The 24,066-nt window shown below is 42.5% G+C and overlaps 1 protein-coding gene across 3 annotated transcripts in view; it reads right to left on the bottom strand.

Moving 5' to 3' along the window:
- The window catches only part of LRMDA (leucine rich melanocyte differentiation associated), a 1,173,646-nt gene that overhangs the window by 517,902 nt on the left and 631,678 nt on the right, over positions 1-24,066 (bottom strand). For all 3 annotated transcript variants that reach the window (XM_061163023.1, XM_061163024.1, XM_061163025.1), the window contains exons 4-5: positions 17,243-17,377; positions 1,647-1,764 (exon numbers count right to left, since the gene is read on the bottom strand). In XM_061163023.1, the coding sequence (XP_061019006.1) occupies positions 1,647-1,764; positions 17,243-17,377 (253 nt within the window). The remainder of the gene's footprint in view (positions 1-1,646; positions 1,765-17,242; positions 17,378-24,066) is intronic.

Below are 24,066 nucleotides of genomic sequence, written 5' to 3'. Positions count from 1 at the left end.
TAGTGGACACCACTGATAGCCCCTTCCAATATGATGGGTATTATCTTTATGACCTCCCCAGATTTCCAGTGACAGTAGAGAGCTTCTATGTCAAAGACAATGAAAACAAGAGAAATAGTATCTATTCCATAAAATGCATGCATACGCAACGGTGAAAAATGCAAGATGTGTGGGAACCCAAGATATTATAAACACTCCATTTGTTGTATTTTGGTTTGGTGATACTGGCTGTCTCTACAATCTTTTAACCAAAAAAAAAAACAAAACAAAACAAAACAAAACAAAAGGAGGCCAAGAAATAAATTATTTCATTTGAACAAAATCACAAAAGCTGGAATAACTAAAGGCAGTCATGAGCAATACATCAAACCAGTGTCTCCATAAGGAAAACCGTTAACACTTTAATAGCTATGAAACGAATCACTCAATTAATTTCCCACATGCTGAAACAGGTAACAATACATTTATCTGCCAGTATTCTACTCTCCATATCATATATTTCCACAACTGTTAGCAATTTTATTCAGCATAACGGGAAATAAGTTGCACCTCATGGATTCAGGGAAAGAAAGTGGCCTGAGGTCTGCTGCCAGCTGAGCAACTTGATGGAAGAGGTTTCATTTTTCTGTTTTGGTTCTGTTTGTTTTTTCCTCTTTCCCTCTTAATCATTTCCAATGCACGTGCAGAGCGCTCCAAGTCCATCAGTGAGGACAAATGAGACCTCAAGGATCTCTGCGCCAAAGATTTCAACACACAAACGAGGATCCCACAGGAAGTGACTGCAGCTCCACAGAGCTCCAGGACATGATGGACCTCCAAAGGAGTCATGAAGTCCATTCCCCAGCCTCAGGCTTCACTGAAGGATCCTAGCTCCTCCCAAGCCCATGTCCTTAATAATCTTGTGTGTGAATCCAAGACCCCAAGCCAAATCTCCCTTGCCTCATCAGTGCTGTCATTAACATGACACCACATTCAATCCCCTGGCCTCGAAGCAGACTCAGTTGGTGAAACAAAGGTCAGTAAACAGCATTCGCCTGAGCTCTGGAGAGCCAAGTGAAGGACGCACACATCAGTCTCAGACCACACTGTCAGAAAAATTGCCTTCCATGCTAACAGTATTTCCAAGTGCTATTGAACCCTCACCTGTGGACAAGAGACAAGCACCCTCCCCAAGCACCCCTCGGCCCTGAGAAAGAAGAGCCCCCACTGAGGCACGAGGAACCCTACCTACCTGGGAAACAGTAATGTCCGAGGCTCTCCTGTTTCTCCTTCCTCAGCTCCAGAGTCTGCAGTGGTCTCACCTTGTAAATGAAACACTTTCAAGGAGGCCTGAAATCCTCCTTGCTTCGAAATTCTCCTTGATGCTGGGAACATCATCACAGGCTGTGTATGATGCTGCTTTATTGGTACAAGAGCCATCTGTCTGAAATCACCTTACCAGTCACTTTATAATACCAACAATGCCCCCCACGAGTCCCAGGAAGACCCAGCTTATACCAAATTCTACTTCTTGTTTGGCCAATGGTGTCTCCATGGATGAAATCCTAGTGCATTCTGAACACACAGGAGGACTTCCTCCAGCCTTGAAGAGTACCCAACAGGTGAGGCATAAATCCTCACAAAGAACAAGAGAGTAGGGGGCTTACCTTGGGCTTCACCACCTTCATGAATGCCCCTCTGACCAAAGCTTCCTCTCGTTCCTGTTTGGTTACTTTCCGAGCATCCAGAAACTTCAAATTGGGTAGTTTGTGCAGAACAAAGCATCTGGAAGAGAACAGTCAGAGACAGCTCAGGAAGACTGGGGTGATGGACTTAAAGGTTCATGCAATTTATCTGATGTTCAGGAAACTATATCATTAAGTCTTCAGAAGTTTAGACCTTGGCTGCTGCTTCTCCCCTCTTCTTTCACAATGAATAATCACTCTTCGGGGGAATCCAAACAGTTCTGTTTTATACAGATATGCAACTAAACTTTCAAAACATACACTAATGGTTGTTCTTGACTCAAAGGTATACTCACAAATGCACACCTGGATTCACCAATAAGACCCTATCCATGTATTTACCTTTTTCCATTCTGGAAAATGGACCCAAAATCTTTGATACACAAGAAATTCTCAGAGAAAATAACCTACAACCTGATCATAGCATTCATATTACTGTCATTCTTATGGGTCATCTGTATTATTCTCATCTCTGAGAGAACAAAAAAACCTTCATTTTGAAGCTGAGACAAGAGACTTTAATTTGCCATCAGGACAATAACAACAACCTGGACAATTCTGGGATATAAGTAAGAACATACATAGCTGAGAAATTGCTTCCTTGAGGGATCAGACATACATGCTGAGGACTTTTTCTCATCATCACTGAGCTACACTGGCACTATGAAGATTATCTCCATCAAGGAGAAACCAAGGGGAGTTGGTTTCCAGTGGACATCAACAGCCCAAATATGCCATATGGTCTCCCTGGAAAGAGTCTCTGGGATCTATTACCATCTTTAAGGATAACTGAATGACTGACTACTTGTGTGATGAACTATCTTTAAGCAGGTGTATGGAGTTGACAAGAAGACTCACCTGGTCAGAAGATAGGTATGTAAGCATATAAAAAATGATACAAAAAGTATAAACACCTGCCTGTAGCTCTTCTTCCTTAGGGACAGTCACCAACCCAGATGCTTTCCACCAAGCCCTCACACTCCTTCAATCAAAGGAGCATTTGTTTAGACCCTTTCCTACTTAGGAAGAAAAAGTGGCTATCCAATGTCAAGAGCAGTAAGTCACATCATCTCCATGGGAATCTGACTTTTTCTCCCTGTATCCAGCATCCTCAGTATTCATTCATCTTTCCAAATCCCAACCCTCAAGAAGTTTTCTCCTGCATCCCCAGCCCACACTGCTTTCTCCCTTCTCAATACTCCAAGGAGGCATTTTTAGCCCCCAACAGTCTAACACCATATTATTTTCTAATTGTCCTTCAGTTAATGTCCTCACCAAAACTATAAGCTTCTTGAAGACAGGGACCAATTTTTCTTTCTCACTCTCAAACCATTTTGGAAAGAAGCATCAGAATGGACACTGTAAAATACCAGTTCATTTCAGTTGCACAAATGTTTCTTAAGCACCTACTTCATGTCAGGCCTAAGTATACAGAGGTGATTACAACATGGTTCCTGCTCTTTCAGTTCAGTTCAGTCACTCAGTTGTGTCCAACTTTTTGCAACCCCATGGCGGGCAGCACGCCAGGCTTCCCTGTCCATTACAACTCCTGAAGCTTACTCAAACTCATGTCCATCAAGTCAGTGATGCCATCCAACCATCTCATCCTCTGCTGGCCCCTTCTCTTCCTGCCCTCAATCTTTCCCAGCATCAGAGTCTTTTCAAATGAGCCAGTTCTTTGTATCAGGTGGCCAAAGTATTGGAGCTTCAGCTTCAGCATCCATCCTTCCAATGAATATTTAGGACTTATTTCCTTTCGGATGGACTGGTTGGATCTCCTTGCTGTCCAAGGGACTCTCAACAGCCTGCTCCAACAGCACAGTTCAAAAGCATCACTTCTTCAGTGCTCAGCTTTCTTTATGGTCCAGCTCTCACATCCATACATTATTACTGGAAAAACCATAGCTTTGACTAGACAGACCTTGGTCAGCAAAGTAATGTCTCTGCTTTTTAATATGCTGTCTACAATGGGCATAGCTTTTCTTCCAAGGAGTAAGCATCTTCTAATTTCATGGCTGCAGCCAGCATCTGCAGTGATTTTGGAGACCCCCCCAAATAAAGTCTCTCACTGTTTACATTGTTTCCCTATCTATTTGCCATGAAGTGATGGGACCAGATGCCACGATCTTAGTTTTCTAAATGTTGAGCTTTAAGCCAGCCTTTTCATTATCCTCTTTCACTTTCATCAAGAGACTCTAGTTCCTCTTCATTTTCTGCCATAAGGGTGGTATCATCTGCATATCTGAGGTTACTAATATTTCTCTCCTGGCAATCTTGATTCCAGCTTGTGCTTCATCCAGCCCGGCATTTCACATGATGTACTCTGCATATAAGTTAAATAAGCAAGGTGACAATATACAGCCTTGACATACTCCTTTTCCTATTTGGAACCAGTCTGTTGCTCCATGACCAGTTCTAACTGTTGCCTCTTGACCTGCATACAGATTTCTCAGGAGCAGGTAAGGTGGTCTGGTATTCCCATTTCTTGAAGAATTTTCCACAGTTTGTTGTGATCCACACAGTCAAAGGCTTTAGCGTAGTCAATGAAGCAAAAGTAGATATTTTTCTGGAATTCTCTGCTTTTTCTATGACCCAACCGATGTTGGCAATTTAAAGGGCTCTAATATAAAGGGGAAGATGGGTTCAAAGACAGGAATTAGAAATTGGCATAGCTAAGTGCCAAGTTTGAAGTTATGTACAAAGTAGCTTTTCAAACACAAAGAAAGAAAAATAAGAAATCTTAAGAAAGCTTCAAAGAAACAAGCCCTAAAGCAGTTCCCAAACACTAAGCTTTTTTCTTAGTGCAAATGTTACTTGAGGTGTGAGCAGGCCTCCCTCCTCAGTGGAGCCTTAGGTCCCCGTGGCCAGCATCCCCAGTTCATAGGATGGTCTCACATCATCAAAGGGCCTCACATATGTTTGTCCAGGTGAGACTCAGCTGATCACTCAAATGCCAAATAGCTCAGAGGTTTCTAGTCACAGCCTTCCTATGACTTAAAGTAAAAAATACTCTAAATTCTTTTGTGGTGTCCTTTTCCTGCTCAGAAACTTCCACACCAACATCTGAGGTCCTAGAAATTTGACTACCTACTTTCTGCTCTCTCCCTGGCCTCAAGCTACTCATTATCTTCTTTCTTACTTCTCCCTAAGCCTCTTCTTTCCCTCTCCGAATGCCACCTAAGCTTACTCGAAATTAGACAAGTTCTACAAAGGCCCCAGCACCTTTCTATCCTCCAGAAGAACTCCCACTGGCCTCAGTCAGTGTCAGAGAAAACTTCCATCTTCTGCTTGTAGCAGCAAAGTCTTGATGACAACAGATTCTTTCAAATAAAGACACGTACAGACAGAAACAATATGTCAGGAGTGACGCTCAAAGGAGTAAAGACACCCACTAAGTGTAGGGTGGGAAAAGATGAATATTCAGGTGAAGAAAAGTCAGTATTAGAAAATCAGCCAATGTTTAATGATGGAATGAAAGATGTCTTCACGGGGCTGGCAGGAACCATGGTGACAACAGACAGCATGTTGTCATTTCGCCCCACTTTGGATCACAGCCCTGAAATCAAAGGAGAGAGAGAGAAGCGCTAGCTTTTAAGCTAGTTAAAAAATTTTAGATGACAAAGAGCTACTGTTTTCAGAGCACTCTTCTTTCAACACCAAAGAAACATCCATGAAACAGGCTGCCAGCTACCCTGAAACTAGGGGTGACCTGACTCCCACCCAGCTGGTCAGCCTGGATTTCCAGGTGGTTGATGCCTAAAGATGTCTGAGAGACACTAGGAAGGCTCGTTCCAAATAGTTCAGTATGAGACTCAGCTCAGGGCTCAGAGTATGTCCCTTAGGAGAGGTCTTCTTTCACTTATTTACACATTCACCCCCTAACAACACATTCACCCCCTAACAAATACTTAGAAACCACCACCTGCCAGGAACTGAGCTGGGTGCTAAGAATAGGTGATGTGCAAAACAGACAAGGTCCCGACTTTCAACGAACTTACATTCTAGCCCAGTGGGTCCCAAACTTGAGGAGGTGACAGAATCCCCTAGAGGCCTTGTTGAAACACAAATCACAGGGTCCCTCCCTAGAGTTTCTGATTCACTGCATCTGGAATGAAGTTTCAAATTTACATCTTAATAAGTTCCCAGGTAAGGCTGATATGCTGCTAGGCCTGCTGCAAATCACTGTCCAAGTACAAAAACACCACAAGGATGAATAGTTTTGGAATTATGAAGTTGATAAGGAGGCCAAGTGTATCCTTCCCAGTTCAGCTAATGGTCTGTCCTGCCCCTGATGTCTATGGCCCCCAGTGCCCAGACAGAAGCCATATCCACCACAGCTTTTTTCTTGCCCCTTGGTGGTTTGGAACCAGCCCTAAACCAGCTCTGCCAATGCTTAGTCAGTGAGCTTGCCTGTCCCATTCTGGTCTTGGGAGATCTATTTCCCTTTGTTCTAGGTCATGTCAGGGTGTCAAAAGCTGCAGCTTCAATCCTGAGTATAATACAAGTTTGCCATAAAAATACAAGAGAGGATTCCCGAAGCCACAGAATGAAGGCTTTTACAATATCAATTCAACCCTTGTAAATTTAATCCAGGGTTATTTGTTGCACCAAAATCTCTTTACTGTGATGTATTACTTAGTTACCAGGGTTATCACAGCCGTATCCTAAAGTTGCATAGTACATAAAACATTTCAGTTAACAATGCGGGAAGGTTAACTCCCCCAGATAACCTGCAATCACCAGGGCTAGTCCAGATGACATGCCTCTGTCAGCTTCCACGAGCTATTGATGGTTCAATCAGTTTGTTTTGAAGGTAAAGTACAACAAAAGGGCAGTAAACTTATTCAGACTGTCAACGGGGGCTATCGGGAATGGGGCTTGCAGGTAAGTAATTCTGGGTGTTTTAAAGCTATTATCAAACAGCAATGGTTGAAGGAAGAGACAGCTACTAATAACACAGAAGGCAGCCATCATAAACCACTTTATGGCAGAAACTCCCGTCCATAAATCCTGCGGCACCCGGAGACAGCTTCAGATTTATAAAACTGCTTGTTAAGCCAGGGCACTGCTTAATGAAAAGAGATCCGTCTAAGTTCTAAGGCTCACATCCCCAGCTCCAGAGGGCAATGCCAATTTTCCTGACCTTCCCAAGGTGGTTGGGAGAAAGTCTCAGGGCCGGGAGGGTTGTGGTATGAAGTCAGAGGCCCTCCTGGCTGTGACATGGAGGGTGAGGTTACCCAGAGGAGACCAGGGACCCTGGGAAGGTGTTCAAAGAACCACCTGTCTCTGCACACAGATTCTGGAAAAGTGAGACCCGCATACAGCTTTTCAGGTTCTCTCTCTTTTCATAGAGGAAGTGCCATTTCCTGAAAGAAATCCTCTAAAGAGATGCTTACAACTGGTAGGGGGACAAAGACAACAGCAGAAAGGCTTTTTTGGTTTGTTTGTTTTTTGCTCCCAAGTCAGTTTTCTCTACCAAAAGCTCTGGCATTTTTCATCTAGACTTCAAAGGGAAGGGAGGATGCTGTCTCCTGCCCACATCTGCTCCCCTGGGGGATCTGGCTGCTCCCCAGGCCCTCTGTACAACCACAGGCACACCGAGACACATCTCCTACATCTGCTCCTGGGGCTGGCTGCCATGCTTCTTCTTCTGAGACTCTACCCAAGAAACACATTTCCAGATCCCAAGGGAACTGCATGTGGAGTCACGGGAACTTTTCCCACCTCCTTCCCTTTACAGCATTCTATGCTTCCTTCTATTGCCTCTTGCTGCCTTCTTGCTCTCATGCATAGGAAATGGGGAGACAAGCTGGGGGTCACCCCCCACTGGGGGCCCCTGAAGGCAACAATAGGTGATCCATGAACTGTTCTCGTCCTTTCACAAAGCTTAACAGAAAAGCGTGAACACGCCAACAGAACATCAAGCTTTTTTTGCTCTGGATGGCATCAACCCCATTTGGTAACACTGCTTACCTCATGCTGATCAAAAACACTGATCAACAGCTAAATGTCTCTGACTAATTTTTAAAAGTCAGCAGTGGCTTAAATGAAGCTTACTGAAGAGACCAAAGCTTTCAAGTGTATGTGTTGGGGGGGAAACAAGAGGGAGGTCTTCCCAACAAAAAGCGTGTGGACTCGCAGGGTAGAGGAAAGAGCCCAGACTCTGGGCTTAGCTTTCTGTGTGATCTTGGCTCAATCTCTGCCACCTTCCTGAGCTTCAGTTTCTCCGTCTGCGCCATGAAGGGAGTGGGCTAATGCTGCCCCAGCCTCTTAAGCTTTAGTTTGCTTGCTTGATTTCTATGTGCCTCCAAGTTAATCTACAATAAATACATCCATAGTCTCCTCTCTTTCGTATTGCTCCAATTTTCTTGTCTCACTACCCCCTCACACCTTCAGGTAAGGGAGGATGGTGAGGAAAAGTCAATAAGGGCCACAGAGTAATGAACAAACACTGTGAGTGAAGAGATGACAACACTCTCCCTCTAATGAGCCGAGGTGAGCTCACCTACAGCATTAATGAACGCCTGACAACCAGCCAAGGCCAGCTGATTTCCCTCACAGTTCACCGGCAGCACGTTTGAAGTCTCAGTGCAAATAATACACCCACAGGACAGACCAAGGCCCTCTACAGAGGGGAACCAGCAATTACTCTGTGGGTTTCTGTCACTTTGATCTCTAGGTCGTGACCTTTGCTTTCCTGTGATCTTCAAAGCCCAGATTGCAGATTAGCTGGAGAATGCTCACTGGGTTATGTAAGCCACAAGTTTTACGGCTCCTCCATGGCTGGGAAATGGTGGAAGCCCAGGACGGCCAGCAGCGGATGGCCGGTCCCTCCCTCCTGCCCCTTGGCTGAGTGTGACAGACACTGGGCAGGCGCAGGGCTGCTCCCTGGGAGGGAACAAAGAAAGGGCGTCATGTTTTAAATAATTTCAAGTTGTACGGAATACAGAGGTACCTACTGAGGAGGAGGGAGGAAGGAGAGACCCACCAGAGATTGGAATGGCAGGAGACAAGAAAGGATTTAGTGACAGAAGGATTTAGTGAAGTAGTGCTCAGAGCCCAAGAGACCAATGGCCTTGTTTGATGCATGAGGTCTAGCACTTGTGTACCTCGACCTGAACTCCATCATCTTTCCTTAGCAAGAGAAAAGACTGACAAAGGAAGACAAGAAATAGACCATACTGGGCATCTAAGCGCCCCATACCTGATTCATTGTCTGGCCAGTATTCAAGTCCATGGGAGGCCCCAGGGGATCCTCAGGATGATGGTGGTCCCCCAGCTCACTCGGCTGCCTCACTCTCTTCCTGCCCCAATCCTGAAGGCTGTGGCACCTTCAGGTCCAGCACCTCCACTCAACATGAACCTCCATTCAACACTCACTCCAAAAAGCAGCCTAGTGCGTGCACACAGCAGAGCGGGAGCAGGTTTCAGCGCCTGTAATAACACGGCAGTGCGCATATTTCAGCCATGAGCTATGATGAATGGCATAGAGAAGCCCCAGGCTCGGCTTTGCTCCTGTCCCAGCAGGACCAGGGCACCTGAACAACCTGGTAGTATGTTCATGCTCACATACAGATTTAATGAGGCCGTTTTACTGTGTGGACGTGTGCCAAGAAAATCCAGCTGGGCACGCAGGGGGTAAGTGAGGAAGGAAAAGGGGTGATGTGGGGGGAGGGGAGGAAAGAAGCCACAGAAACTGAAGGAGCTCTGGGGTCATTTCCAATAGCTCCATAAATCTGGTCACTTCCCATTTCTGGTCCAGTAGTTGGCCACAATGTGACCTAAAACTGGGCTGACCTCTCTGAAATCAACATCTCTCATGGAAATGAAACAAGAGACATACTTGTTTTGATGTATGGCTGGGTGACATATTATAAATATTACATCACATAACCACAGAGGATGCCAATCAATAAGAATTTTTTTTAGACAGCACTAAATGAACCATGGGTTCTTGCTTCTGAATACACTCTTTTAAGTTTCCTACTACTGCTTAAATGATTAATAGAAGACATATTGTCAGAAAATGTACTTAAAGTGAAAAACAGTAAACTGTAGAAATATCATTCATTTTTTCAGCAATTTTATAGTGAAAATGTCTCATAAATTTGCATAGAGGCCCTACTATTAGGCTCTCGGTAACAGCCTGAAGGAAGGCCGACCTCACGCTTTGTGGATGAAGGGCCAGGAAAATATTTTACCAAAAGGAAACAAAAGGTGGCTACATTACTTTGTGGAAACTCAAATGCCACAGGAACTTGGCATTCGGAAGTCTTGTTGTGAAACTCTAAAATTTCTCAGGGACAAATAATGCACAAGCTCCAGGATGAATAAAGGAGGGCTTTTTACAGACCACAGAACAGAAATGCCTCATCCACCCATTCACCTCATCCAAATGCAAGGGTGATGATGCTTGTTAAACCAGAAATTAAAAATAAGTAAAATGATTCCTTTGTAGTGCAAAAGCTTTTAAGTTTCATTAGGTCCCATTTGTTTAGTTTTGCTTTTATTTCCAATATTCTGGGAGGTGGGTCATAGAGGATGTTGCTGTGATTTATGTCGGAGAGTGTTTTGCCTGTGTTCTCCTCTAGGAGTTTTATAGTTTCTGGTCTTACATTTAGATCTTTAATCCATTTTGAGTTTATTTTTGTGTATGGTGTTAGGAAGTGTTCTAGTTTCATTCTTTTACAAGTGGTTGACCAGTTTTCCCAGCACCACTTGTTAAAGAGGTTGTCTTTTTTCCATTGTATATCCTTGCCTCCTTTGTCAAAGATAAGATGTCCACAGGTTCGTGGATTTATCTCTGGGCTTTCTATTCTGTTCCATTGATCTATATTTCTGTCTTTGTGCCAGTACCATACTGTCTTGATGACTGTGGCTTTGTAGTAGAGTCTGAAGTCAGGCAGGTTGATTCCTCCAGTTCCATTCTTCTTTCTCAAGATTACTTTGGCTATTCGAGGTTTTTTGTATTTCCATACAAATTGTGAAATTCTTTGGTCTAGTTCTGTGAAAAATACCGTTGGTAGCTTGATAGGGATTGCATTGAATCTATAGATTGCTTTGGGTAGAATAGCCATTTTGACAATATTGATTCTTCCAATCCATGAACACGGTATGTTTCTCCATCTGTTTGTGTCCTCTTTGATTTCTTTCATCAGTGTTTTATAGTTTTCTATGTATAGGTCTTTTGTTTCTTTAGGTAGATATACTCCTAAGTATTTTATTCTTTTTGTTGCAATGGTGAATGGTATTGTTTCCTTAATTTCTCTTTCTGTTTTTTCATTGTTAGTATATAGGAATGCAAGGGATTTCTGTGTGTTAATTTTATATCCTGCAACTTTACTATATTCATTGATTAGCTCTAGTAATTTTCTGGTAGAGTCTTTAGGGTTTTCTATGTAGAGGATCATGTCATCTGCAAACAGTGAGAGTTTCACTTCTTCTTTTCCTATCTGGATTCCTTTTACTTCTTTTTCTGCTCTGATTGCTGTGGCCAGAACTTCCAACACTATGTTGAATAGTAGTGGTGAGAGCGGGCACCCCTGTCTTGTTCCTGATTTCAGGGGAAATGCACCCCAATGTTCATCGCAGCACTGTTTATAATAGCCAGGACATGGAAGCAACCTAGATGCCCATCAGCAGATGAATGCATATGGAAGCTGTGGTACATATACACCATGGAATATTACTCAGCCATTAAAAAGAATTCATTTGAACCAGTCCTAATGAGATGGATGAAACTGGAGCCCCTTATACAGAGTGAAGTAAGCCAGAAAGATAAAGAACATTACAGCATACTAACACATATATATGGAATTTAGAAAGATGGTAACGATAACCCTATATGCAAAACAGAAAAAGAGACACAGAAATACAGAACAGACTTTTGAACTCTGTGGGAGAATGTGAGGGTGGGATATTTCAAAAGAACAGCATGTATACTATCTATGGTGAAACAGACCACCAGCCCAGGTGGGATGCATGAGACAAGTGCTCCGGCCTGGTGCACTGGGAAGACCCAGAGGAATCGGGTGGAGAGGGAGGTGGGAGCGGGGATCGGGATGGGGAATACGTGTAAATCTATGGCTGATTCATATCAATGTATGACAAAACCCACTGAAATGTTGTGAAGTAATTAGCCTCCAACTAATAAAAAAAAAATAAGATAATAAAAAAAAATAAGTAAAATGAATTAAAAAATTAGAATTTCCATAGAATTGGCCTATAAGTCTGCTCATGCAGTCAGTATGTCACTGCGTGGGCCCACACTGAATCCTCCTTCCACTGTTCTTAGTTCCCATTTGTCTCAGAAGGTGATCATCTTGCCAGTGTTGTGGATTTTCTAAGGTAATTCTAACCAGATGTGATTCCAGCCGCATGTGGCCCCTAGAATCCAGCTCCTCATGGCAATCTTGACATAGGTGCAATAACACACAGCCTTCCCTACCCCAGCCCCCAACAGCTTCTGGGGTAACAGATCAGAAGTGAGGAGGGTATGATTGAAGGGTATCCAGGCATGCCCAGGAGAAGGATCACTCTTCTAGAATCCAATCTTTCCTAAAGAATCATGACCAAACAACCAACACTTGGCTGGATTCTGAAGGATAGATCCTTGCTTTTTAACTGCCTTTGTTGATATCCAAGTGGATCTAGTTCCAAATAGGCAGTGGGCACCCAAGGTACCCAAAGAGCCCCACATTTCTCTACAAGTATTCGGTTCGTCAGGGGGAAGGGTGATTTCAGGCTACTTCCTCTAGATAGATACCAAGCCCCTATTCCACAACCAGCACTACTTTCGGTATTGATAAGGCTTCAAAGGGCAAGAAGATGCAGTCCTGACTTTCAGGAAGCCATTCTCTGGATGTTGACATGTATGAAGTAGTAAGAGAAATGTGTAAGAAGGGATATGTAAAATGGTGTGAGTGGTAAAAGAGGATCTGTCACTGCCTAGGAGGACAGTGTCACAGAACAGCAGAGCCAACAAAGACTTTAAATACTCTTTAGTCCAGTAGTTCTTAATTAAGCATCAATGTCACCTATTGTCCATTTTGTTGCATTTGGCATTAAATGAATCAAAACACCTTGGATGAAACACAAGTATAGACTTGGTTAAGGGTCACTGATCGAAACTGTCCTCCCCATTTTAAAAGTCCCACCAGCAAAACTAGACTCCATATCAGATCTTTTGATCTGGCTCCTTATACCACAGGTCTGAGTATTTTTTCCAATGAGACCAGTTACAATAACAACAGTAAAAAATAGTATTAGCTTCTTTTTTTCTTTTACACCCTTATAAACCTTTCTTTGAGACTGAATAAAGTAGAGTGGGAGATTTTCCTCAGTCTGTTCAGTTCAGTTCAGTCGCTCAGTCACGTCCAACCCTTTGCGACCCCATGAACTGCAGTACACCAGGCCTCCCTGTCTATCAACACCTTCCAGAGTTTATCCAAACTCATGTTCATTGAGTTGGTGATACCATCCAACCATCTCATCCCCTGTCGTCCCCTTCTCCTGCCTTCAATCTTTCCCAGCATCAGGGTCTTCAGTCTGTTGCTCTCATTCTAAAAAAAAGTGCCTACAGTTCAACTCACATACAACTTCATGAATGGGTAAATGAATGAACCTGTGTGTGAATGTGTGCATGTACACACATACACACATATGCATGTATATGTACACATATACAATTTATTAGGTGATTTTGAAGAATTAAAACCAGAAATTTGAAGAAAAAACTCAGAAAACAAATAAGAATTTCCCAAACAATGCTTGGTTTACTAAATGTGATACCTGAGAGAACTTTCTTCCACCACCTGACCCTTCTAATATATTTTATAATAAGTTGCTGCCAGAAGATAAAATGTTCTAAAACAACCTCTTCATACATGAAATCACCTGTTAAAGGTGCCAAAGTTGATGAGAGTAACTGTTAAAGAAGAAAATTAAGTTCTAAGTGATTAACTTAGAAGACTGATTTATAAATTTTAATTATTCATTTGCTGGATATTAACCATATTTCTCCTAAGAGAAATCACATTCAGATCAACACTATCACATCCCAAATAAAAGTCTTCATGAGAAAAATTGATTTATTACAGTTCTTTTAACATAGGGATAAACTTTATTCTAAGATGGCTTAAAAATAGTCTAAGATTACTTCAAAATTCTTCCCAATAAAGTACAACTGAATTTCTTCTGTACCCTTACTAACATGTATGTTTCTTTTTAAATATATAATTTTCAAGAGATTTCACTATTTCTTACAGCTTTGCCTTTATACAAAATGCATGTCCTTAACTACACTCCTTCATCACCATAGATTTAAAAATCTGAACCCCAGCAGGACCAGTTCCTCTCAAATGATTATCCTCTCTCTCTCCAATCTTCCAAAACTTACTTTCTAGTAGTCCTTCCTACTAAACAGGTAGTCAATACCAAAATCAGATTGATTATATTGATTATATTCTTTGTAGCCAAAGATGGAGAAGCTCTATGCAGTCAGCAAAAACAAGACTGGGAGTTCACTGTGGCTCAGAGTATGAACTCCTTATTGCCAAATTCAGACTTAAATTGAAGAAAATAGGGAAAACTACTAGATCATTCAGGTATGACCTAAATCAAATCCCTTATGTTTATACAGTGGAAGTAAGAAATAGAGTCAAGGGATTAGATCTGATAAGAGTTCCTAAAGAACAGACGTTCATGACATTGTACAAGAGGCAGTGATCAAGACCATCCCCAAGAAAAAGAAATGAAAAAAGGCAAAATAGTTGTCTGAGGAGGCAGTATAAGTAGCTGAGAAAAGAAGAGAAGCTAAAGGCAAAGGAGAAAAGGTAAAATATACCCATTTGAATGCAGAGTTCCAAAGAACAGCAAGGAGAGATAAGAAAGCCTTCCTCAGCGATCAGTGCAAAGAAATAGAGGAAAACCATAGAATGGGAAAGACTGGAGATCTCTTCAAGGAAATTAGAGATACCAAGGGAACATTTCATGCAAAGATGGGCACAATAAAGGACAGAAGTGGCAAGAATACACAGAAGAACTATACAAAAAAGATCTTCATGACCCAGATAACCATGATGGTGTGATCACTCACCTAGAGCCAAACATCCTAGAATGCAAAGTCAGTGGGCCTTAGGAAGCATCACTACGAACAGAGCTAGTGGAGCTGATGGAATTCCAGCTGAGTTGTTTCAAATCCTAAAAGATGATGCTATGAAAGTGCTGCACTTAATATGCCAGCAAATTTAGAAAACTCAGCAGTGGCCACAGGACTGGAAAAGGTCAGTTTTCATTCCAATCTCAAAGAAAGGCAATGCCAACGAATGCTCAAACTACTGCACAATTGTACTCATCTCATATGCTAGCAAAGTGATGGTCAAAATTCTCCAAGTCAGGCTTCAACAATATGTGAACAGTGAACTTCCAGATGTTCAAGCTAGATTTAGAAAAGGCAGAGGAATCAGAGATCAAATTGCCAACATAGGTTGGATCATCAAAAAAGCAAGAGAGTTTCAAAAAAACATCTACTTCTGCATGACTACGCCAAAGCCTTTGATGGTATAGATTACAACAAACTGGAAAATTCCTCAAGAGATGGGAATACCAGACCACCTGATCTGCCTCCTGAGAAATCTGCATGCAGGTCAAGAGGTAACAGTTAGAACTGTACATGAAACAAAAGACTGGTTTCAAATTGGGAAAGGAGTATGTCAAGGCTGTATATTGTCACCCTGTTTATTTAACATATATGCACAGTACATCATGTGGAATGCTGGGTTTAATGAAGCACAAGCTGGAATCAAGATTGCCAGGGGAGAAATATCCATAACCTCAGATATGTAGATGACACTACCCTTATGGCAGAAAGTGAAGAGGAACTAAAGAGTCTCTTGATGAAAGTGAAAGAGAAGAGTGAACAAGTTGGCTTAAAGCTCAACATTCATAAAACTAAGATCATGGCATCTGGTCCCATCACTTCATGGCAAATAGATAGCGAAACAATGTAAACAGTGAGACTTTATTTACTTGGGCTCCAAAATCACTGCAGATTGTGACTGCAGCCATGAAATTAAAAGATACTTCCTCCTTGGAAGGAAAGCTGTGACCAACCTAGACAACATATTAAAAAGCAGAGACATTACTTTGCCAACAAAGGTTCATGTAGTCAAGGCTATGGTTTTTCCAGCAGTCATGTATGACTGAGAGAGTTGGACTATAAAGGAAGCTGAGCACTGAAGAATTGATGCTTTTGAACTGTGGTGTTGGAGAAGATCTTGAGAGTCCCTTGGACTGCAAGGAGATCAAACCAGTCCATCCTAAAGAAATCAGTCCTGAGTGTTCATTGGAAGGGCTGATGCTGAAGCTGAAACTCCAATACTTTGGCCACCTGATGCGAAGAATTGACTCATTAGAAAGCACCCTGGTGCTGGGAAAGATTGAAGGTGGGAGGAAAAGGGGATGACAGAGGATAAGATGGTTGGATGGCATCACTGACACAATGGACATGAGTTTGAGTAAACTCTGGGAGTTGGTGATGGACAGGGAAGCCAGGCGTGCTGCAGTCCATGGGGTTGCAAAGAGTCAGACACGACTGAGTGACTGAACTGAACTGAACTGAGTCCTCCCTGCCTTATATGTCTTTCCTTCCTACCTTTCTTCTTCCCTCCCTCCTCATACATTGATTCAGGTGGGGTGCTAGTGAGAGCTTATATTATAACTGAAAATAAAGCTATATGTATGAAAACATCATTCAAAACATTTAGAAAACAATAATCAAGAATGAGTGCATACAAAATTTAAAATGAAGAGCAAAAATAAAATGAGTTTAGTAAAATAGGTAAGATAAAAAAAGACTCCCTAAAGAGGATTTTAGATTAGGTATTTCAAAGCTGATAGTTTAGAAGTAGAGAAAAGAAAGAATAGCATTTTCATTTTGGAGTCCATCAAAGACCAGTCATGGGTCTTATGGAACTTTCTCTTGAGACTGTATATAAGCTCCCTAAACTTTCATGGGAAGGCCTCTTTCTCCAAGATGTGACACTGAAGCAGACAGGAAGATCTTACAACACAGAGCAGGGGTCAGCAAAATACAGCCCATGGGTCTAATTTGGCCTGCTGCATGTTTTTGTAAATAAAGTTTTATTGGAACACGGCATTACCCATTCATTTACAAATTGTTCATTACTACTTATGCACTGTAATAGAAGAGTTGAATAGTTGCAACAGAGGTCATATGACTTTCAAAGCATACAATATTTAATATCCAGCCCTTTACAGACAAGTTGGTTAACCCCTGGGCTAGATCACTCAACATCTTTTCACGTTTCTTGGCTCTTGTTACCCTCAATGAAGGGAGACTCTGACTATAGGGTACCCAATGGAGTAAAGTTTAATATAGCACGAAGGGACCACTGATGCTTACCAGACATCTATTATGCACCCCAGAGGATAATATTATCTCTCCAAAAATGTCATTTTTCTCTTTTCATACCATGCTCAAACCCCTAGATACTCACCTATATCTCTTGTAGTCTTCCTCATCCTTTTCCAGGCTGACGAGCTCATTGGGACATGCCACATTCCCCAGGAGGCTGAGGTACTCCAGAGCTGGTGTAACTTCTGCCAGGTGATCAAGCAGATACTCCAAGTCAGTGATGTGACAAAGGTTAAGGATCTTGGTCCAGAAAGACAGAAGACGTAGCAAGGTACACAGACATCACTGACAGGCACAGACCATAACTGACAGGCACAGCCTAGCAGCTGATGAATCCCGTCTGCTCCCAGGACATGACATGGGTAGGGGTTGAAATCAACTTGCTGTGGGTGTCTGACATGGTTAATTTTTCACTCCCACTGGTGACACGGCTCAACTTTTAATGAAAGGAAGAAATTACTTCCAAAGGTCTCATCAGAAATATATTGTTTCTCCTTTGCAGGTAGTCCATCATTAAAACATGGGAATAGCATGGATGCAAACTGGGATTGGCCTCCTCTATGATCTGAGAGCCTATTGTGAAGCTAAGCATTTCTCAGTGGCCTCACTGGTGGCAATAAGACATTACATTGGGTGAAAAGGAGTACAAAGCTAAGAAGAAAAGACAAACAGAACAGGTGTAGGCCATGAATAGAGGCCATGAATACCAGGATCCTACCAATGAAAAGAGTTAGCTAATATTAAATCAGCAGACAGAATGGGGCCCTTACCAGGAAATGATGGTAGAGCATACAGGGGCTAAATACATGATGGTAGATGCCACTTGTAAGAATCGAAGAGTCAGGGTACCATTTCCAGGAAAAGAAGGTCAAATGAAATAAAAGGGCTGCCCTTACTCTGTGAGGATGCTACCTAATTGTGGGGGTGTTATCCCAATTTTCTCATACTTCAGTTTGTCAATTGAACTCCAAATCCAACCAACATCTGAATCCAGTCCCTAACGTATCTGCCAGAGGATCACCACAAGGAAGTTTAAACTGTCTCTAACAACTGTAAGAGAGAGTTTTTATTCCCCCAGAGATTGAATTCCCACACAGGGACTCAATTTAGCTAGTTGGGGAGGTCACAAAGAATAAGTAATTCCTCTTTTCCATGTGATGGCCTTTCAGATGGTTGAGGCTCACATATCTTCCTTCAACTTTACAATCTCTAAACGAAGTACCTTCAAGAACTATTCCTACATAAGCTATGTAAAGATCATATGGAAGAACAAGCACTAGATTGGTAGGGAGCAAGACCAACACAATGAAAGGGAAAGTTCACAAGCAAGAGAGGGGAAAACTAGTTAAAGAGGGTCTGAGTGTCCTCCTAGACTGTGGGTTTCTACTGGCCAACATCATCCTCATTTCCTAAACAAAGACAGGACACTGTACAATCAAGTAATTGATCTTTCAAATCTTCAACAAATTATATTGAGGAATGACCACAAAGGATCACTGGAATGAGGATGATAGATTAGAAGCATATGCAGAAGATGAGTGAGAAGGTCCCACCAAGGAGGTAAGCTTGAAATACAGAGGGCAAGTGACCAGGAGTCAAAACCTTAATGTATTTCATCACTCAAGACAAAACATACTTAATACTTCTTAAAGTTCAATCACCACACTCTTTAAGAAAATTATCTAAATAAAACTAATTAAAACAACAATTAACAATTTCAGGAAAAACTTGCCTTTTCCAGCAAGTTCTATCTTTGGATGTTTCACAGGCATTATATTAAACAAAGAAAAGGAAAAACAAGGAATCTTGCCAGTACTCTACCCTACGAGTGCTGCCCTTTGACGCAGGCAAAAGCATCTCAGAGACTCCTGTGCTTTGGAGTGCCTTCCTCAAAAATTTCTCAGTCTTAGTCCAGAACTCAGGATGGGCCAGGGCCAGCAGCATCACTCAGGGAGGATACTCCATGCCTTGACTTGGACCTGCATACACCTCAGCCCAAGTCCTGGTTTCTCCCCTTCAGGGTTCTCTCCAACCTTCTTGCCCACATATGGTACCCATTGGATGTGCCAAAGAACAACAGGACTCATATCCATTAGGCTTTCCAGAAGCCTCAAGCCAGGTCCTAGTTCAAGGGGGCAGCCAGACGAGCTGATCATTCTTACTGGCCAGCACTGTATTTCTGTAAAACGCCAAGAGAGTGGGCTGTCAAAATGGCACTGATGTGTTGCTCTGAAGCGATTCAAAGTATTTCTGTGGACAATGGCCCTGAAGAATCCATGGGAAGCCCTTTCTACTATGGACAGCAAAGTCCAGATCAAACCTATTTCTCTCTTGGAGACAAATTACTTAAACTTTCATCTCTTTTTCATCTACTGCACAAAGGTGAGAATGTGAAGAAATGGAACTCAACACTGGCAAGATCTTCAAGTTAGAGAAACACTAGACAACAGAGTTGGCTTGACGTCCCAGTCATTCCTCAACATTTGATAATTAGTGATGGGAAGGCTTGCATTCTACCATCCGGGGAAATGGTGGTGGTGGTGGTTTAGTCACTAAGTCGTGTCCGACTCTTGCGACCCCATGGACAGTAGCCTGTCAGGGTCCTCTGTCCATGGGATTCTCCAGGCAAAAATACTGGAGTGGGTTTCCATTCCTTCTCCAGGGGATCTTCCCAACCCAGGAATCAAAGCTGAGTCTCCTGTGCTGCAAGCAGATTCTTTACCAACTGAACTACCAGGGAGGCAGGCCCAGTCTAAGACAAGTAAATCTTCATACATGAACTATCACAGAGCTAATAAGCTTGTGCAAGAAGGCTGCGTGCTTACATAGGTCTCTCCCAGGACCCTGGCAAAGGCCCTGGTAACAGTCACATGGTCACTTATTTTTGCAAAACTTGCAAAAGTAGCGTATTTGAACCACAGTCAGTTAAGAGTACTTCCCTGCTCTGATAGGACTTCTGTCACATTTCTGCCTGAGTTGGGTGATGCGAGAGTGGCTGTGGGAACTCTTGGAACCTAAGATGAACTGGCAATGGAGTGACACTGAATTATGATTCACTTGGGTTTATTTCTGTGGTTTGCAATTGTTTCTGTGTCAGTAGGCATGTGGCGTGATATTCCTGCTACCCACCATGCTGACACACACACAGAGACCAACATAAAAATGATAATAAAATGGTTAATGAGCTTTATCAATTTACAGAATATTTACTGTTAAGTTGTTGAGTGTGTATGCACCACACAAACACAACTAACTTGAAACATCTTGAAATCTTTTAACTCATAGATGAAAGATATGTGTTTTCCCAAAGTTGATTAATTCTAAAATTTTTACCAATAATTTAGTGAAATTACCAATAATGAAGAATGAAGATGAAATGAACATCCCTAAATATTGAAAATAAAAGTCACTTTTCAATTAGATGCAATTATCTCTTCTGTATGTGTGTGTATGCTTGGTCACTCAGTCATGTCCGACTTTTTGCGACGCTATGGACTTTAGTCTGCCAGGCTCCTCTGTCCATGGGGATTCTCCAGGCAAGAATACTGGAGTGGGTTTCCATGTCCTCCTCCAGAGGATCTTCCCAACCCAGGGACCAAACCCAGGTCTCCCACATTGCAGGTGGATTCTTAACCATCTGAGCCACCTGTAAAACTTAATTAAATAATGAAGTTATAAGGGAATTTGCAGAAAAAAATGGAAAAAGTTCTCATACATAGTATAAAAGAGATTGTTTTCTAAATATTTCAATGTATGGTATCTGTCAACTTAAAAATGTTTAATATGCTTCGACACATTTTTTTATCCCAAATACACATTTATCTCCATACCTAATTTTGTGTTTGTAATTATACAGTCTTTGCCTTTAAGAGAGCCTCTTCAAATGATGTAAGCATCACACTCCACAAAATATGGATCTGCCTCTTAGCAGGAGGCTGTGGAAATGGAAACTCGTTTAAATGTCTTGATCATGGGAATTTCTTGGGCAAAAGATATGGAGGCTTCAAGAAGCTTCAGTCATTCTGTGCCAGTGAATCCAATAGGATTCATTGGAGTTTCAGAGTCTGCCTCCTTTAGGATATTTTGTGTAGCAGAAGCAAGTTCTTCTTCCTAAGCTTTCCAACTACCTGCTAAGTAAACATTTGGGCTGGGCAAGGTGGTCCCCCCAAATCCGCACCGGTGAGGAATCACTAGCACCTACGCCATGGATGCTCTGGACAAGAACAACATCACTATGTTGACACCACCAGTGGAGACTGAAACGTGAGAAGTTTCCATTGGTTTCTTCATCTCCTGGGTCAATAAGGATGAGCACAGCCTTGTCTTGCCTGACTGTGCACTTGGAGATGGAACTTGTCACATTCCTTTCTGTCAAGTTGCAGAGAAAATTAACCGGAGACAATCAGCTGAGGGAACTTGGTGTCTCCAGCTAACCAATACTACCTTAGTGAAGACACTTAGTGATTTTTTTTTTTCTCTCCTTTGTAAAATGTGAAGCTATCTGGCACAGTTTCAACTCTCTCCAGCTGGATTCTCAGCACACACCTGGTTTCCCTCATCAAGTCTTCTCCAGAGTACTTGCCATTTAGATTTTTTTCAGTGCTGTCTACAGAAAGTTGCCATTGCGGAGCCCAGCTGTCATGGCTAGGTTTGCCAAGGGAGATTTTCTGCAGAGGGCCCAAGATCAAAGCCACATCTTGCCTTGAAAGTTTGGAGCCCAAGGGAGGAGGGGAGTCTCATGGTGTCATGTTGGGTTGCACAGAACTGAAGCTGCTTCCCAGGTGAGAAGAGGCATGTCTCTCCCTCTGTGCTCAACCCCTGGTCAAAGGGCATCACCTATGACTCCTGGGGGTATTTCAATTAGAGCTTATCCTGATAGAAGATTTTCAAATGCTGAACAGCCTACATGACATGTTTGATTCACACTCACACAGGTATCTGAAAGATTATCACATCCAGATAACAATTAAGGAAACTTGCAGTCAAAGATCACACAGTGACTAAAAGGCAGAGTCTATATTCAGACCTAGGTCCTGCAAAATGACAACTCTAGGGGCCACAAAGAGAGGAATTTAAAAAACAAACAAAAAAAAAAAAATGAGAAGTCTTTTACGCTTTTGTAGAATATCATCAGGTGCTGTCATCCAGTTGTACTCTGTACCTCGGTTACTTTCGATTTGGGATCATTCATTTAAGGCATCAAAGCCTTGGCTAACAGTAAAATGTGCAAGGAACTCGTAAAGGTTCAGGGTGTTAAACTGATTTCCCATATATATTATGCCAGCACAATCTCTCAACAACACTCTCAGATGTATAATACTCAATTTACAGGTAAAGAAAATGAAGCCTCTGACAAGATACAGCCCCTTCTTCAAGATGACACAGTGAATTGCTATGGGAACTCCAGTCTGGCCTCCTGACTCCACTCACTGGTCTCCTAACCACAGCCCCGCTGTGTAACACGCAGCACTATTCCTTCTTCCTCTTGGCACTACCGTTCACAGCTATCTCTTCCTGCATGTGCTGAAGCCAACAGAGAATCAGAAAATAATGAAGCATGATTTAAAATGAAGTCAGCTTATCACCTTTCCTCTACCCACCTCCAAAGGCAAGTGAGAGAGAACCATTTGGCTAACTATCTTTTCCTGACATTTCAGTTCTTCCCTTATTCGGGGCTGGGTATTTAGATATGATACGGCTGAGACTGTCCATGCTTACGGGTGAGTGGGTGAGTGAGAGAGAGAGAGAATGTGAGTGCTGGGGAGAGGAAGTCAACACCATGGCTAGTGACAACAGTGCTAGTCTACACAAACCAAAGAGAGAAGAGATAAGCAATGAACAGGAGATGAAGATGTAGCCTGAGACAACCAGGTCTACCAGAACAGGAGCCAAAACCTGAGGGCCGAACAGAAAGGGAACAACGGGTTGAGAGGTCAAGAAGGAAGCATGCAGTTGGGAAGGGAGGCATTGGTGAATCTAGAAGAAACGTGCTGCCGCATACTTGGTTTGGGTTCTGGAATCCCCCTCATATTTGTTCTACATTTGATATATGACTTGCTTTGGCCATGGGGCAGCAACATGTATGATGCAAACAGGGTTTGAAAAGTAGTTGCACGTTGAGCTTTGCTCTTGGGGCATCCCTCCCACGTGGAGAGGCCTGTGCTAGCCTGTTGGAGACATGGAGTTCCACTAACAACCAGTACCAACCTCCAGACATATAAGCAAGGCAATCTCAGATCATTCAGCCCTAGCAGAGCCTCCAAATAACTGTGGCTGCCTGAGTGACCCAAGGAAGATGAGCAGAACCATCCAGTTGAGCCCTGCCCAAATAGCTGACATGCAGAATTGTAAACAAAAAAATACTTTTTTTTCTAAGACTCTAATTTTTGGAGTGGGTTATCGTGCAGCAACGCTAATGGACAGAGCCAAAGTCTAAGGTGTCTCACAGAGTAGCATCATGGCACCTCATAGCTGTTGTAGAGCCTGGGTATTCAAACAAGCAGGGAGGAGAGTCAGTGGTGGAAAAGATAGAGAATGGCACATAGTGTTACTGCTGCTTTTACCTGTCTTTCATTTTTTGACTTCTTCATTTTTGACTTCAAGTACACAAGGTAAGTAAACCAACCTCTGGGATCGTACCAGTAGACCAGAGGAGAAAGAAGACATGCTCCATTATGAAAAAGTCAACTGTTGTTTTTTGTGTATACTGGCAATAAAGCACTTAGAACAGTATAGTGATATAACTGGCCAGCTCTACAGCTACACATTGTCTTCTGCTGCAGTCCCTTCCACACCTCCAACATTGGTCCCTCAGCATTATTGCCACAGACCAGAGATGCTGGAACAGGGAAAGGACTGAACCAAGGAAAAACAAGAAGCCTGTTAATCTCTGGTGATAGCCACACT

The sequence above is a fragment of the Dama dama genome, chromosome 15 (assembly GCF_033118175.1).
Source record: "Dama dama isolate Ldn47 chromosome 15, ASM3311817v1, whole genome shotgun sequence".
Classification (NCBI taxonomy): Eukaryota; Metazoa; Chordata; class Mammalia; order Artiodactyla; family Cervidae; genus Dama; species Dama dama.
This window is presented reverse-complemented; position numbering and strand designations above follow the sequence as displayed.